The sequence below is a fragment of the Acanthisitta chloris genome, unplaced genomic scaffold (genome assembly GCF_000695815.1).
Source record: "Acanthisitta chloris isolate BGI_N310 unplaced genomic scaffold, ASM69581v1 scaffold5260, whole genome shotgun sequence".
Lineage (NCBI taxonomy): Eukaryota > Metazoa > Chordata > Aves > Passeriformes > Acanthisittidae > Acanthisitta > Acanthisitta chloris.
Genome location: NW_008650946.1, coordinates 10226 through 28417, shown reverse-complemented (window position 1 = coordinate 28417; position 18192 = coordinate 10226). Strand labels below are relative to the sequence as shown.

Here is an 18192-nt window from a genome sequence, read left to right as displayed (position 1 = left end):
ACCACAGCTCTCCTCTGGTACAGAATTAGGGATCATTAGCAATAGTCAACTTTCTATTTGGAGAGGGCTGTGGTCTTTGGAAGCCCAAGAACTGTTCATTTCAAAACCTGCCTTCAGAAGATATTTCATACTGTACACAAGTGGCAGTGTTACTAAATCTTGCTGTGATTATTGCTACTTGAAAGATTTGCCAAGTGCTGACAATGCTTGTCTCCAGAGAGTCTGCAAATGTTCAGGTAGATTCTGCTGCAGTGAGACAGAGTTACGTGAACCTTTAGGTATAGTTATGATAAAGAATGTAGGGTGCTGATACAATGAGATACTTTACAAATAGACATGAACTGAGAGGAAAAAAAGAAAAATCTGTGGCAAAACAAAGCTTCAGACTTTTTTTTTTTCATAAATTAAACGAGTGGCGTTCACCACAGGAGAGCTGAGTTTTGCACCAGGAAGTTCATTTGCAGAGTGTTTTTACAGAAATATATTGTTATGTGCTAATATGTGCAAGAATCTAGAAGATTAGAAGTGATTTTTTTTTAATCACAGGACGAAGGGGGACATTGTTATTATCTAGTTGACATTATGTAGTTATTCAGATGAAGGATTGAAGTGGTACAAAATTTGTCAAAACTTAGCTTTTGAGTCAGTGTTTGCAGGTCTGAGGGGGAGGACTTGAACTTTGAAGGTGAAGCAAATACTCTGTATTTCATCAGTTTCATTGTACTGACACTGTCAGAAGGAACTGACTGATGCTAAAAACAGTTTAAGGCTAATTGGAGAAGGAGTTGCACCATAGTCAGTTCTGCCTGGATTGGGCTTGGGAAGAGATGTAAACTCAAAGCATGTGCACCTGGGAAGACACTGCACAAACATAGCTGTTCCTTCCCATATCTCAAGGCACTGTATGCATAAACATAAAGCAGGTTGCAAGTATTTTACAGATCACTGCATTTCGAGTGCTGAGGAAACAATGAAGATTGAATCAGACCAGATGCTCCACTTACTATACCTTTTAGTGTTTTGCCCACAGTCTAGTAAAAGAATGCTTTGAGAAAGGGAGTAGAGAATTTGTCCTGATTCTGTCTGTGATTCTGTAGCATTTGGCTGAGATTTGAAGTGAGAGGTGTGGTTACTCAGAGCTGTAGCGCTTCACAAGGTAATTTTTCCTAAAGAAGACAAGATAACATGGGATTTAGTCCATTTAAATATTTATAGATCCACATCTAAATTACAACCTATTTACTTTTCCCATTAGGATTTAAGTGGAGGCTAGTTGGATGAGTCTATGATAAACAAAACTCTATAGATTTTTGTTTCTGAAATGTTCTTAGGTAAATTGGAATCAACTTACTGCTAACCTCCCTATTTCTAGAGGGGGGCGCATCTGTCACATACACTAGTTGCTTGGTTGAAATACTGCAACAAATACTGTTTTAGCTCCATATCAGATAAGTACCAGAAAGATACTGTTAGGAGTTAAAAGGGACCAAATTTCTCAGCATAGTTTTTATTGGCCAGGTACCTGTGTCACTAAACCAGGCTAGCAACTAGCAAACATGCCAGAAGAATGACGTCCTCACCACAGTGGAATAGCTGGTATGCTGTGACATGCACCAGAGGACTGTGCAGTCAGGATTAAGGGAACACACCAGACTTGTCCAGAGAAATGACATTGATCCTTTCTCTGTTCTGTCTTGCATCTATGAGCTGTCTGCTCCCAGGGCTAGAGACAGCTAATCATCTCAGATTACATCCTCAAGTTCAAACGGTGGCAGTAGAAAAGTAGATGCTAATTAATAAAATGGAAATTGTATATAAAATTAATGAAAAAATGTTGGAAGAATGTTTCTGACAGCAGACTTTCTTCAAAATTGTTTTCAACATGGTTTTGTAATTTTCTATGAGAACAAGAGTGAAGAAACAGAGAGGAAACAAGGCATTCAGAAAAGATGTCAGGAACTAAATCCCTGAGCTGGGCCATATCCTTAAGCCAATTTTAGTCAAAGATGGGGATTATAGTAGTCACAGAGAAGGCACACTAAATCACTGCCCTGTGCTCTAAGTCTTCATTTCAAACCTTACATTAAAAAAATCCAGTTCATTTAGTCACAGGTTGGAATAGTTTTAACTGCAAAAGATATGCAAGGATGAGGAAATCAGAATAATGGAGAGAGTATATTCCAACACACACCAACTGCCTGTGCCACACTTAAAGAAATGCCTATGCTTTCAGCACTGGCACTCACTTAACATTTTCAGAACTCAAAATGTTTCTACATTTCACTAACAGTACAGATTTCAAACATAACTAGCAGAAAGTGGAAATGTGAGTGTCAAGATTAGAAGCAAGAACCATTTACTGTTTAGTAGCTAAAAAAAAAAGATGTCACAGGTAAAGAAGAGGTTGTATTTATGTGCAACCCCTGGTTATGAAAATAGCTTTTTCGCTCCCAAATTACTGGATCCTACAACTAAAAGAATGGTGAAGTTATTAAAATAGAGATCCTCAAATGTCACATGTGGCTTTGGGAAACAATAGGCATCCTTGACCTGTAATTGTCCACCTGCATAGATTTCAACTCAGGCTATCCGTTTCCAAGCTGCAATGAGCAGTAGAAGCTTGTCTTACTGAAACAAGGAAAAACTGTCATTGCCCCAGGATCTTGATCTGCTTTTTCAATAAAAGAGGCCACATCTAATTTGTCAAGGCAGCTGCTCAGAGTTCAGAGCATTAGAGCCAATGTGTGATGGTCTGGATCCCCAGATGTATTCATCCACAGACAACCTGGTGAGGACAGCTCAGTGGAGGCACACAGACTGCCTCATGCTCTTGTTTGACCCTTGTAGCACTGACATATTTATCAAGAGCTGGGAATTCCAGCCCTAGTGCTGTAGGATATGCTGGCTCCACAGAGCTACTACTCTATCTGGAAATAGCAAAGCATAATTGCTGGACAGGATGTTGAGTAACACCCAGTTTCATTTTTGTGACATTTATATTGATCATAAGGAGATGTTGTGCCATACAAAGGTACTGAATTGGGAGGGCAGCCTAGCCCTTTCCAAAACTGCTTTAAAATTTGAAGGGATTTAATAGCATAAAATCTAGTAGCTGAAAGACATTTGAAGCACCTTTTAGTGTTAATGCCAGCATACAATTATAATGTCAATATGCTGTTAAAAGAGCACTTTTAATATGGTCTGTAGATTGTCAATTGTTTAATTACATGGTCTACACAAAACACCAGCTACATTTTTCTTATATAGATTACCTTTTAGTGAATGGTGTCAACATCCTTTTCATTATGTAGGAAGGATCCTGAGACTTTTCCGTTTGCCTTCATTTTCTTTAAGACTAAGACAGGCATGCTTATTTTCCATGTCAACATGAGCTGGTGCTTACTGATCAACAGCATGTAGTTAATTAAAAAATTAAAAACCTGGAGAGGGCATAATTTAGTTTTTGCAGTCTTAATTTTATTGAACATTAAATACAGATAACAAATGTCATTGTGTTGGAAAGCAGTCATTTCTATTATTTTCCTTAGTTTAGGCAGGTGTTACTTCGAACACTTTAACAGTCTTTTAGTGAGACACTACAGTCTCTGCTATCCGATTACTGTTGCCATGAATTTTACTAGACTTTAATCATGTGTTCTAAGATTGTGCCAGTAGCTGAGGAAGAAGATAGAGAAAAATATGTTGTTATTCTCATGTTACAAACAAAGAGTCCTAAGGGCATTTTATTGAGAAGTTTTGAAGTAGATAGTACAAATTTGCCATTGTATCAAAAATGTGCATCCTGACATCCCCACAGGGGGGAAAAAATAGGGGGTTCATTGGCCAAGCTGTAAGTTGTTGGTCTTTTTGATTTCAGTCCCTCATGCCTAGAAGAGACTCATCACAGGCAACTAAATGCACAACTTCATGTACATTGAGCATTGGTGCTCTTACACCACCAGCTGATAACCTGACAGCTCTCTCTGTCCCAGCAGAGCAGAATAAGTCAGACTCTCTGCTGAAGTAGATTTTAACAGCTCCAGTGGCATTAGAAGAGCTTAGGGCAGTTTATAGAGCTGTTGCTCAGGAAGTATTAAGAAGCATTTCTGGCAAAGCTATACAATACAGCAAACATTTGGAAATGGCTAACAGCACATTCATCACCAACTTTGCGTTGGCTAGGATATTAAACTGTAGTTCTACCAGCAACCAAAGATTGCTATCTTTCATGAAATAAAATCTTGGCTGAAGGTGCAGCTTGATAGCATTGTCACAACTGGGCATAAACTAAACAGTTCTTTCATACGCCGAATAAGGATTTTTTTAATTGGAAAATAACACCAGCTGCATGCTGTCAATATGCTATCTTGTTCATTTTCCATCCCATTTTACCCACAGTTGTGATAGAAAATAAAAGAACAGCTGTTATAAAAAATAAAAGGGGGGCACAGTGAAGCAGTCATGTTTTTAAAGCCCTGCAAAGCTAGTGACATTCACTGTCATGTTGTTGTAGAAAGAAACAGAGGGTTGTTTTTGGAGGGCCTGAAAGATCTGCAGTTACTGAACACGAACAGTACCAGCACAGACTGGGAATTTAAGCATGTGCAGAAAGACCCCCTGACCAACAGCACACCACAGCCTTCATTAAAATAATTCCAAAACTCTTCTGAGAAGTACATATTTTCCTGGTGTTTCCATATTCTTTAAATGAGAAAACTATACTGAGTTACTGTTTAGAAGCAATTGGAGTGAGTGGGACAAGCCACAGTGGTGGGTGAACACTGAGTACCACTTTTTTTTAAAGATGCTAACAAAAGTGGTCTTCTCATTTGGTGGAGAAAAGGCCAGTTAGTTTCTTTGAGCCTGTGGTCAGCACTGAGGAAATTTAATTCCTGCTACCAGCTTACAGCTCTTATAAAACTGTTCAACAATTCTCCATGTGTATTTGTTGCTGAATGAGTCCCAGTCAAAGCATCTCAAAGGAGGGCACAGAGCAGGAGTGCCCTCTGTCCCTTTTTCTGACTGGTCTCCACACCACAACCTGCTCACAGGTTTGCGCAATCACAGCTCATAATAAAGAACATAAAGAGCACTGCTCTTTTGTTACAGATAGCATTCGGCTTATCTCTACACTAGTCTATATCCAATGTCTTAAAGAAGCCTTACAGTCCTTCAGAACTTCATATGCTCTTCGTCTAAATATGACCATGGTATAGGCAATGTCCTAAGGCACTCATTCAGTAACGCCTATTAATTTTGCATTCCCAGGAGGATTTGTATATCTCACTGTGCAGTTCTCGCTTATTGAATGAAATTACTAGCATCTACTTTCGTATACCCAGCATCAAGACCTGGAAAGACAATACAGTTTATCTGTACTTGTTTGCGGCAAGATAGCTTGATAATATCAGCTGTGCTTCCCTGAAAGATTTGGTCTCACCTACACTGTGTTTAGAAAAAAGGAGAGAAAATAAATATATGTCACTGAGATAAAAGAGATGGTGCTAAAACTTGCAAGGGATTCTAGCACTAGGGAAAAAACGAGGCTTTAACTTCTCATATGGAAATTCGTATATCTGTAGATCAGTAAATGTATCTTGAGAGTTAGTCTACAAATATGAAAAAGCCAGTTGTGTTCCTTCTTATAGCACCTACCTTCATGTTGATTAACTAGCTGTGCAAGCTGCCTGGTTTTCCTGCAGCAGTGGAAAATGTTGGGTTAAAGAAGGAACATGAGCAGAAACGGAGCAAGCACTACAGCAAGTCTGGAAAAGTGAAATTTGATCCAGTACTAGAAGTTATTGGAAGGCTTGGGGAGCCATTGTTTTGCAGCACACTGCGGTTTGTGAGATGTTAGATAAAGCAAACACACAGGTATGTCTGCCTGGCCTGCCACTGAACAGTCAGGCATGTGCCTGTATGGGCTTTGAATGTATGTTGGGGAGGACATTGGTTTGCTCACACTACTGTCGTTAGATTAGTGCTGGCCCCAGGGCAGCTTTATTGGAGCTGGGGCAGGGACCTACTCTCCTCTGAGATGAAGCTACAGCTTCGCCTCATCCAGGGGCATAGACTGGTCATAGTAATTGCTGAGCATGTTAAAAAATGCACACAGGAAGCATCAATGAAGTTATGGCATCAAAGTGTAAATATACATGCAATGCATGCAAGGTGGGGAGATGCTAAAAATAATTAGGTTAAGAAAAACCCAGAGAACTATAAGCCTGTCAGACAGAAAAAAATGCATGAAAGAGGTTCCCACTGGAGACAGAAAAGTAAGTGAGAGAGAGGTCATAGCAGCACCAGGGCAAGAAGTCAATCAGGGAAATAGTGTCTTTTACCTCAGGATGTGGCGGGAGTAGCTATGCTTGCTTTACTGGACTTACTGTGGATTTGAATTAATGTAACAGAGGAAAGAAGGCTTCTTACATTTATATTTGAAGAGTAGTAAGATATCAAAAAGGAACTAGCAGTAAAATTAGTCTTGCTGTTACAGACAGTATTTCAAACTCATCGCAATTCCTGTCATTTAATATATTCAAAAGGCAGATGAGGCTATGGAACTGCAGTACAGAGGGAAATGACAGACCTAGTATCAAGCATGGATAAGCTAGTTTTTTGCCTACAGCACCAGCCCTACAAATATTTCTGGAAAAAGCAGTCTTGTCTTTTACTGATCACTGGCAGGGGCATGTTTTAATTCTTAACTCCATGTCTTTTGACTACACCTGCTATGTTCATGAGTGTAGAAGAAAACAAGAGTTAATCCACAGTGTTTGCTTTCTGTCATGCAATATACAGCGATGGCAGTTTAATGACAGAAAATGTTTTGTCCTTCCTCTGTGTAAAAGCAGACCTAACAAGGGGTCCAGCCACATTCCTAACATGCACCAGCAACCCAGCTGTGGGCATAGGGACTGTCCCTGAGAAATACAGTCTATGTGCATGAATAAACACTGTTGTCTTGGTCACATAGTTTTTCAAAAGCTTAATAATTATTTCCAGGGACCTCAGGGAATAGTATTTATAGGGTACTGTCTTATTATTTAAATTTCTTGAATGTTTAATAGATGACTCCTTTGTTAGTTCGTCTGTGATGTGTTCGATTGCACTAGTAGCTCAAAATTAGCATTTACATTTTGGTGTCCTTAAAGAAATCAGAACTTATGAGGAAATAATCTTTGGGTTTAGGTCGCACCCAGTGTTTGACATTTAACCCAAATTCCTCCATAATGTTGCTTTGAGCTTTAGCCTGCTAAGCGGAGCTGCTTATGTTGACATTCCACAAACTTCACTTCTCCCTGTTGTGCTGACAGGCCATAGTTCAAAACAGGCTGTATAAAAGGAGAGGGAAAGCAACAGGATTTCTCAGCGACAGCTCTTTCCTTGACACTGTTCATAAAAAGTGCTTCCAGAAAGGCACTGGGCTGTCCAGAATACATAATGCCATCAGTGGAGAGAAAAACCCAAACCAAATCAAACCAAAACAAACCCAACAAACCCCTGGGAGGAAAAGGAGAGAAAAAAAACAACACCACAAACAAAACAAAATAACCAAACAAAACAACAAAAAGAGAAAACCAACCGAACAACAACCCAGCATTAGTTCTGCACAATCAGAGGAGCTCCATGCAGTGAAATAGCAACTGTGAAGATGAGAAACTCACTTTGCAGGCTACAACAACTTCTCTGGAGCCCTTAAATCATGCATATTCAGCCAAACATATGTAAATCTGGTTTAATCCAGCTGTGAAAGATCCCCTGAAGTAAGCTAATAAAGAGCAGCTGAATATGTTTAAGCTCATCCCAGGAATAGTAGAAAGGTCCCAGTATGTGCACTGAGCTTTTTTCACGTCATTAGAAGAAATGCTGCAGACTTTAAAGGAAATTTGTATTTTAAGATGCAAAGCAGCATAAAGTTTGTCTCTGCAGAGAAAAGCCACAAAAGAATTAATTTTTCTTGACATTTGGATTTTATACATCTTGTTTTTAATTACTGTGAATACCTGTGTTCTACTTTTTTTTTAAAGGGCCTGCTATATGTGCTTATTCCCTATCATACAGAAGCATCTAAAACTATCACCGCTCACTGGGAAAGGGTGAGAGGTGAAGGAAAGTACTGAATTAAGGAAAGTTTGAAATGATCAGCCACTGCATACCACCTGCTAGTGGGAGAAATGTTGTCAATCTCTTTATAGTGCAAGAGCTTGCCCTGAGCTTAGCCTCTGGGACAAATAAAATTGGGCTGGCTTCAGGACTGTAATGACTTTCATCATTATATTATATATGCAGGGGGTTGTGTATCACAAACCTTCTCCCATATGTGCAAACTTAATAAAATGGTTTATTTACATAGATACTGCTCAAAAGTAGCACAATTAGAAAAGCTTTAAGAGCTTGCTATTCCAGTCTTTTTCAGGTCTGCCTCCCTTTCATTTCAGTGAGGGTGGGAGTTGTCTGAGCATGAATTTTCTGGGTCAGGTCTTGTCATTTCCATCTATAATAATCCCTTTCAAAGAAGAACTGCTTGTTCTAATTTCTCAGAATTCACAATTGTGAATTCACACGGCCATTGCATGGGTTCTGTATGGCCACTGTGACATGCAGAAAAATTGGATTGTAGACTCGTAATCAAACTAAAAACATAATTGAAATCCATTCTGAAAATGTTGCTTCAAGAGTCACAAGTTATCTCATATGGGCATGTTGATCTCACCTTGTTGTATAAGTTGCAACCATGTTTTTTCTATAGAGAGATATGTTGGCAGGCATTCATGAAAAGTAGAGAGAAGTGATATAATTTGAACCATCTGAAAGGAGAAATAAAACCACTCTTAGAGATGAATTGATGAAGCTGTCCTGGAGGGATTGTTTCTGAAATAAGTCTGATAAAGGGTCAGAAAACCCTAACAGAGGCCACTATGACTGATCTGATTGCTTAGATACTTTTCAAGCCTTTGTTACGTGTTACTTCAGTCACAGTATACATTGATTCTGTTTTCGTAGTTCTGAAGTATGATTTCTCCTCATATTTCCAATGATCCCCAGGCCTCTTGTAACTGAAAGTTTTTTCTTTACCAAATTAATTCTTCTCTCCAGGTGCATGCATCCACTTTTCCTATGCTGGATACCTCAGACTACTAGCTCAGGCAACTGGCTTCAAGAGCCCTAGGGTGGAATCTGGGGAAAGATGGATTGCTGTTCTCAGCACAGTCATGCAAAACCTGGAGTTGCAGACCTTTACAAGCTGACAGTATAGCTTGACTGCTGGAGAGGGGGGGAAAGAAGTATTTGCCAGCAGCTTTAAATATGAATGTTTGAGCTGGGGGTTTTTTAGCCAGTGATATCAAGAGTCCAGAAAAATGCTCAGTGGGTAGTATTGCACTGAGTCGGCAGAATAAGTCCTTGCAGCCAGAATGAAGATGAAGGAAAAAGCTTGCTTACTGTTTTCAACAAAGCTGTTCCATTAAAATGGCAAACACCAAATCATTGGAATGATAATGTCGTTGTTAATGTCAAATCTTGAAATTATTCCTTCTGGAAAAATATGAGATAAGATCTCAGAAATTCATGGTAGACTCTGGTCATTCCAGAATTTCTATCACTTTAAATCTGTGTGTCAAGTCTAAATTTGTATAAATTTGTTTGGATTGGTTTCTTTGTTTGAAATTTTTAATTCCTGTCACCAGTTAAAAAGGAAGAAGAAAATTTGTCAATGCCTGCAGGGATTTTCCACTCTGAAATAGTCTTTTAGCAGCATGAGACCACCTGTAAACACAGTTCTAACACCTGGAGACACATGTTGAAAACCTATTCAGTGGTATTTAAAAAAGACATTCTGAAGCCTATAAAAACCTCTATTCATAATGAGTTTTTACCAGTGTTTCTTGCAAGCCTAAGGAGAGGGAGACATACATCAGACAGAGGAGCTTGCACTGAAGAATGAAATTAACAGCAAGGATTTTCCTTTAAATAACAACAGTAAAGAAATCATTGTGCCTTTTTGGAACAATGACTTTTTCTGTGGAAAGTCTCAAGTGATTTTGTAGGTGTTCCTATTTAGCTACAGAGGTGAAGTTTACAACAGCAATGACACTCAGTCCCTAACTGCTGTTAATGTGTGGTCTAGAGATAAATATTACCTTATTCCCTGATAGTTATTCACTCATTTCCCTTCCAAAACATCATTCTTCATTTCCCACTTTGGTGTTTGAGTTTCATGTGTGCCACCATTTTGGGCTACTACTTTACCAGCTCTTAAAGGCAGCTTTGGAAAGACGACAACAACCTCCTGCAGAGCTGATCAGAGATCAGTCATGGTGCACATGGCAGATGGTCTTCTCATTGTCCAGGGTACACCTCTTACAGGCATAAATCATTTCTGGGACAGAGCTATCTTTGTCTCCACAGTACAGCAAACTATAGTGCTCAAACTGAATGGTGTTATTTTTCATGACAGGTAGTTGTTATTCACACGTGGGAATTTGTAGTGATGGGACTAGTTAGTGTGGTCTGTCCTGTGAGTTATTCTCACAGACTTCAGCTTGGTCGTGCAAGAAGGCAGCATCCGGACTGTTGTATCACTAAAACAGCCTCACATGAAGCCATTCAAACTGGGAAGTCATTTGCTCTTTGTTTTCATTCATTGAGCAGTTGTGAGGGTTAGAAGCTGGAATTTCAGTTTATGCTCACTGCAAAGAGTATGCCAGAACTGAGACTTAGAGGAATGTGACTGTGGGACTTTTCTTGATGTTCTGCCATTCTTGTCACACAGGGATCACAGATGAGACAAATAATTTTAGGCTTCGTCATGAAATGTTTCTTTTTATACTATACATGCTAAAAGGACCCAGCTAGGCCTCTGGAGTTTAGGTCTCCTTTCTGCAGATGCCTGTTAATTGTGGTTTTCTGAGACAGGTACCTTACTTCAGATCTCTTACCAGGTAGATAGACCTTCAATCAGTATTTTTGACTGCAGCTTTTCAGCAGATTTTAGCTTACTTTCATTTACTTCTGAGAAGATAAACCAGAGACTTTACAGAAGTCAAAGGCCATCATACTTACTGTTTCCCCATAAAAAGTAAGCCATTTACCCTTCAAAAAAAGGACATTTGTGTGGTTGAATGTAATTTACAATTGAAAAATTTGGAGGGGCTTATTTTTTCTTTTTTAATTACTTTCTTATACTTCGGATGCTCATAAAATTGATTGGTTTATCACTTGTTCTAGTGTCATCCCCATTTTAAAAATCACACTGGCAGGTCTGTACTTTGTCAGGTCCTCCCTTTGTCTCTTCTCAGAGACAGGTAATATGCTTGTCATTTTCCAGAGCTCTTAATGCTCATGTTTCCAATGTAGTCCAAGATAGTGTACAATGTCTAGAAATTGCTTTGGCTAGCTCCTTAAGCAGATGGGGACAGATTCCTCTAGACAATTTGAAAATATCTAAATTATCTAAATGTGTTTACCTCTTCTCTCTATCATGGTCAGCACTTATTCCTCAACTTTGTTACATTTCTGATCACAGATTAGAGTGGGGATATTTGTTGAAAAATTAAGCAGGAAAAGTAGTAAATAATTCAGTCACCATGCCTTTCCTTATCTATCCTCCTTTACTGAATTTTTTTGTGTTCATTATTCTCATTCGTTTATGCTCATGCCATGTATTCTTTAGAATTATGATTATTTCACCCTAATTATATTTCTGCCCTTGGAATTTACTCCCTATTAGAATTAGAAAGAGCAGGGGATGCCCAGAGTAGCTTCATCAGCATTTTCAGACTAATATTTTCGGCACTGTGCACATCTCACTTTGTAAGTTTTTTTTAGCAGATGTACTGTCCTAACCATTGAATAGTTTTATTAATTGGTGAAAATAAGGAGCCTCACCTTCCTGCTTATGATGATCTAGCATACAGGAGATCTATATCATTGTATAACCTCTGGTCTTTTCTGTCTTACTTTTACCCAGAGACATTCCACAAATATGCTTCTCACATTTTCCAGAACTTCAGAAAAGTATATGTATTATTGACATAAAATGTAATGTCTCCTTGCTTATTCCCCAGCTACCTTTAGTGTACAAGCTAGATCAATACTCTAGTAATGTGATTTATCCAAGCATTAGCTCATCTCAGAACTGAAACACTTTGAAGGTTTGGAAACATTTTTCTTAATGTCCTCTTAACCAACCAGTCAGCCCACACTGTGTACTTTACCTACAAGCTCTGTGGGAAGAAGTGATGAATTATGTATAGCAGAATAGTACAATACCTTATCAGGTCTTCTCACTCATTAGATGAGTAAAAAGAGGTGATTTTGCCTGTTCCAGACCATTACAGTACAGGGTATACTGACTGAGAAAATGAATGGTGAAGTTAGGAGATGCAGACAAAAGGACGTGGGATGAAATTACAGAAAGTTAGTAGAGGAGGAAGGATCAGGTTGTCTATGGGAATCAGAATGGCCATGAAAAGGGGAGAATATCAGGTGACTAGCCTAGCTCTTTTAGCAGCCAGAAATAATAGTGCATCACATGTAGGAAGACCCTGAACTTGTAAAACCAGTTGTGATTTGTAAGGGAGAGTGCTTGGATGAAATGGAAGACTTCAGGGAGATCAGTGAGCATCAGCACTTTAGTGGCATTCATGGCATATAAGGTCTGATCCTTGAAGGTGCAAATACTTAGTGTCATCTATGTCTTGGTAACATTTTCAGTTTTACTGTTATTTTTACCACCATACGTCTCCCAAGTATGATGTTAATACAGGCAATTCTGTCAACAATACCCCTTTCCAAAGAATAGCTTATTATTATCCATGGTGATTATTATCCATGACACAGAAAACAGTCAGGAGTATGGATGAACCATTCATACCACATAAAATGAACTAAGCAATGTATTTTTGCTTTTGAAAATGGTATATTGCAAACGGGAGAGTGCTAGACACAACATTTTAAAAATATTTATTTTAGAATAATGGTTTTATTATTAAATAAGATAAAAATAATATGGGGATATTTATGTCAATCATATTTAACAGTCTGGTTCCATAGCATTTTATGCAGCTAGCCCCACTCAGTTTTCTGGTACACAATCTCTTAAAAGTATGTCGGTTAATATACAGGTGTAAGATTTTTTAATAACAGGTATTTCCTCAAAGTTAGAAGTGCAGATACTTTATTTGACTTTCAGAAATGTAGGCCTTACATTTTTCTGAGTATGTTCTTCATTCATTTTAATTCTTTGAATAATGAGTGCAAGTGTATGATGCTGGCCTGAGGCCTGGGGACTGTTTTCTTCTTTAAGAACTGCAGGATAGGTAAAAGCACACAAAATGCAGTCTGTAAAGTGGCATGAACACAGTCCTATCTGTTTCCTTCAAACTAACTTGTTTGGGAGATGTGATTGGGATCACACACTTCCTTATTCATTCCAGTCTGTAAAGGCAGCTACTACTTATGTTAAGGGCCTGAGATGTTGATAGACAGCTGCATTTACCAGCCTATTTGATATTAAATTCTGCTGACAACCCGTCCCTCATCCCATGGTCACGACAGTAGGATGCTGAGCGTTTCTTCTACTTTGTCATTATTTAGTTCTATCTGTTTCATAAACATTAATGTGGGATCAAATCTTACCCATTTTATTTCGTTTACATTTAACTGAGTGGGATTGCTTGCATAACTAAAGGCACATGGATGTGATTCCTGATAAAAAATAAATTATATATCATTAATATTGTGCCCAGAGAAGATCCACCTGCCCAGACCAAAGCCCTAAATGTTAAATATCCTTTAGTATAAAAAACATAATAAACATCAGACAGGTTGAGTTCAAGAGGAACTAGCTGGAATCAGGTTGTTTTAAGACTGTCACAAACTTCTGCTTATAAAACATCTGCAGCATGCACAACATCATTTCAGCTACCCGTTTCATGAACACAAGTGGTCACTCAGTCTAGATTGTGTGGTAATTTTGTAACATGAGTGCTGAAGATTCAATATCTGTTGGTAATCTAAAACTGAAGATTTCATGTTGCTTTTGTATGAAGTGATGCAGGTTTGTGCTTAAGGCTGTCCCTTGCAGAGTAGGACTTAGTCTAACGCAGAAGGGTGAACTTAAGGTTTCACTTAGCCAGTAGGAAATGTCGGGCATGAACATGGGTTTTAAGCTGTTCCTTCACATCCTATCACCAGATACCTGAGAGAGGGAGAACAGCACTTTCCATTCCTTAAACAAGAAGTTTTGGATAGCAATAAAGTCTCTTCCTCTCTAAGCTGAACAAACCAAGTGTCTTCAGCCTCTCCTCATCAATAATGTCCTATAGTCTTCTCAAAATTTTGTTGCCCTCCTTTGGACACATTCCAATATTTTGATATGGTTGGCCCTTTCATCCACCTGGGCACATTGTTGACTCATATTGCGCATATCATTAACCTAAACCACTGTTTCCCTTCCCACAGGGCTGCGCTCCAGCCTCTTGCTCCCAGTCTATATGTAAAAGGGTATTCGAGTCATAGCATCATAGAATCATGTAGGTCAGAAAAGACCTCTGAGATCATTGAGTCCAACCATTAACTTAGCACCACCATGATTTCTGTTAAACCATGTCCCCAAGTGGCATATCCACATGTTTTTTTAACACTTCCAGGGATGATGATTCCACCAGTTCCTTGGGCAACTTGTTACAATGACTGACCACTCTTTCAGTGAAGAATATTGTTAATGAAACATGACTTTCCCTTCATGAACACATCCTGCCTTTGACTGTAGGTGCTAACACCCTTAGGTAGCCACTGAGCAGGAATTTTGTGTCTTTTTCATGTAAAAAACCTTGGACTTATGTGCTCAAAGGGACATATGTCTGAGAAGCTTGTGCATGAAATTAAGCTTTTTAAGTTGACGCTTTTCTTAGCTTCACTGCCATCCTTCCCACCCTTTCAGGACTCTGTATGTGATTCTCCAGTAAGTGACTGCAAACAATTTTACAAGTGTAAATAAATTTTGGTCTCAAAATGCTGCAGAGTCTAGCATGGAAATATCAGCAGGTAAAGGTCCACAGGAGACCAACACCTTTGCAGTGAAATGTAGTTCTTGCTGACTGTGCTCTAACCACTAGACTGTGCTTCTACACACAGCACTTTTGTATGTGGATTTAAATTACAGAGCTAGGGTTTACTGCTGCTTGTGAAGTGCTGATGACAAAGAACAGAACAGTTTGCCTCTTAAGAAGCTGCTGGACTTTAAAAGAGCAATCTTAAAAGGATTTAATTTGAAGATTTTTTCTGATTATGTATTATTTTCTGAGATTTACTTTCATGTCCTTACTTTTGTGCTATTAAGACATTTATATGAAGGCTGTATCTTGTTTTCTTAAATGATCTTCCAATCCTGTTATTTATTCTCCTCATGGAATCATACTTCTCTATATTGTCACAGCACAATAATTTCTGTGGCAACCAGCTGTGATGTTGCATGCAGAAGCTTATGGTTTCAAGCAGTTTTGCTTTTAAATATAAAGTTCTGTCTTGTAAACAAATATCCTTTGTCCATCTTAATGCTGCAATTAATTTGGGACAGAAAAATACATGCTTTAGGAACAATACTATATATAGCCAGAATACTTATCAAAGGTTCCTGTGAGATAGTGGCAAGTTTTCAATGTTCTTTTAACATAGTTTGCTGAGGAGCATTTTGTTTCTAATTCTGGCCTGCAAATACCTTCTGTGCCAAAAACATGAAAAGACATTATTTTAGAAGTTGATTTACAACATGAAAGTTCTGTGTCTTCATGAAGTCTCAGGAGAGACTTGGAGGTACATTTTCTGTCTTCTTGTCTCTCCTGTAATAAGAACAAGTATTAAATTTCCTTAGAGCTTGTGGAGCTTTTAACCCCCTGGTACTTGGACCCTCTCTGGAGAAAGAGGTGGGAGAGATGTTGCTTCAGTTCCTTGTCAGACTGTGTCTGCTCCTTGTTAAGCAATAAGAGCAAAACCAGGAATCAAAAAATAGCAAAACTATAGGCTTTGTGCTTGATTTTCTTTACTGCTGCTGGCTTAGTGCCCAGTTATATCAGAAAAAAATCACTTTCTTCAGAAATCCAGGATATTCATTAAAACTGCATTATAGACGTCAGATGGAGGAGGTGCATTCTGCCAAAGATACCTTCTCAGACAGCAGGTGCTTGAAGGGCCAAGTAAGATTTGACGATGGCCTCTGACCACACAGGACCACAAGATGAGGCCCTCAGAGTCAGGTCTTTCAGACAAGAAAGTGTAGGCTTCAGCACAGTGGTCAACCTATTCATGTCCTCAGAAAAGAGAGAGCTTTTAAAATTAAAATTGCAAGGACAGTCATCTAGCAGGCTCAGTAAATTTCAACACCCTGCTCTTTCATAGTTACTTAAGCATCCTCATAAAACTCAGGCAAGTGACACAGACTTACAAAACACATGACAAAGATAACAGAATGAAGAGCAGAGGAAGAAGCCTAAAACAATGCGGAATGTACTACTCTGTTATTTGCAGAGCTTCTGTCTCTTCTCCTTTTAAAGGTTTTTCTATGTGAGTGGTCTGTTGTAGTAAAAAATAAGATTATATTAGCTGAGGAGAGGTCAGAAAGAGGGAGGGGAGGAATGAGCAGTATGTCAGAGGAGGAGAGCTAATAGCTCTAATCTGCTGAAGTCAGTGTGAATTGCCCAGGGCCAGGATTTCAAACCAATTGCACTTGCCCTGCAAGCAAATTCCTTTTTTTTTTTTGGAGTCTTCAGCTCCAGATCCAAAAGCTCTACTGAAATCTCAAGGCTGCTTATGCAAGATGTAGCTGGCAGGTACAGTATGTCTGCAAATTTGGGCAAGCTGATTAACAAAATTACCTTGCAAAACACAAACCAACCTCCCAGGGCATGCCTTTGAATAAAGTAATTAATGATAAGTAGCTTCCCCCACCTCACTCTCTCCTCCTCTCTCCTTAGCCTGTCTAATCACTGTATGCTGTTTATTACAGGAGTGATTCGCGAGAGTTACCTGAAGGGTCATGATCAGCTGGTGCCAGTCACCCTGTTGGCTATTGCTGTTATTCTTGCTTTTGTCATGGGGGCCGTCTTTTCGGGGATCGTAGTATACTGCATCTGTGACCATCGCCGCAGAGACATGGCTATCGTGCAGAGGAAGGAGAAGGAGCTGACCCAGACCCCCCCCCGCCGCGGCTCCATGAGCAGTGTTACCAAGCTCAGTGGCCTCTTTGGGGATGCTCAGTCCAAGGAGCCAAAGCCTGAAGCAATCCTCACGCCTCTGATGCACAATGGCAAGCTGGCTACCCCGGGCAGCACTGCCAAGATGCTAATCAAAGCTGACCAGCACCATCTGGACCTGGCTGCCCTGCCAACCCCTGAGTCCACCCCAACCCTGCAACAAAAGAGAAAGCCCAGCCGAGGCAGTAGGGAATGGGAGAGGAACCAGAACCTCATCAATGCCTGCACAAAAGAAATCCCCCCAATGGCGTCACCAGTGATCCCAACTGACCTGCCACTCAGAGCTTCTCCCAGCCACATCCCCAACGTTGTGGTCCTGCCCATAGCCCAGCAAGGTTACCAGCATGAGTATGTTGACCAGCCAAAAATGAGCGATGGGACTCAGATGTCTGTGGAGGACCAGAATGCCACCCTTGAGTACAAAACTATTAAGGACCACCTCAGTAGCAAAAGCCCCAGCCACGGGGTTAACCTGGTGGAAAATCTCGACAGCATGCCACCAAAAGTACCCCAGCGGGAAGCTTCCCTTGGGCCCACAGGTGCCTCGCTGTCACAGACCGGCCTGAGCAAGCGGCTGGAGATACACTCTTCTGCTTACAATGTGGACTACAAGAGAAGCTACCCTACAAACTCGCTCACAAGAAGTCATCAGGCATCGACCCTCAAAAGAAACAACACTAACTCCTCCAACTCATCCCATCTCTCCCGCAATCAGAGCTTCGGCCGGGGTGACAACCCACCACCGGCCCCACAGCGAGTGGACTCCATACAAGTCCACGCTGCTCAGGCACAGGCTGTGACTGTATCTCGGCAGCCGAGTCTCACCGCCTACAACTCACTGACGAGGTCAGGTTTGAAACGCACGCCCTCGCTAAAGCCAGATGTACCTCCCAAACCTTCCTTTGCTCCACTTTCCACATCCATGAAGCCCAACGAC

General features: G+C 39.9%; 1 protein-coding gene across 1 annotated transcript in view; it reads left to right on the top strand.

Annotated features, from left to right (window-relative positions):
• SEMA6A (sema domain, transmembrane domain (TM), and cytoplasmic domain, (semaphorin) 6A) overlaps nt 1–18192 on the top strand; it is a gene marked incomplete at both ends in the record, with an annotated part of 57588 nt that extends 39396 nt beyond the window's left edge. The window contains one exon of the mRNA XM_009070918.1: nt 17009–18192. Within this exon, the coding sequence (XP_009069166.1) occupies nt 17009–18192 (1184 nt within the window). The remainder of the gene's footprint in view (nt 1–17008) is intronic.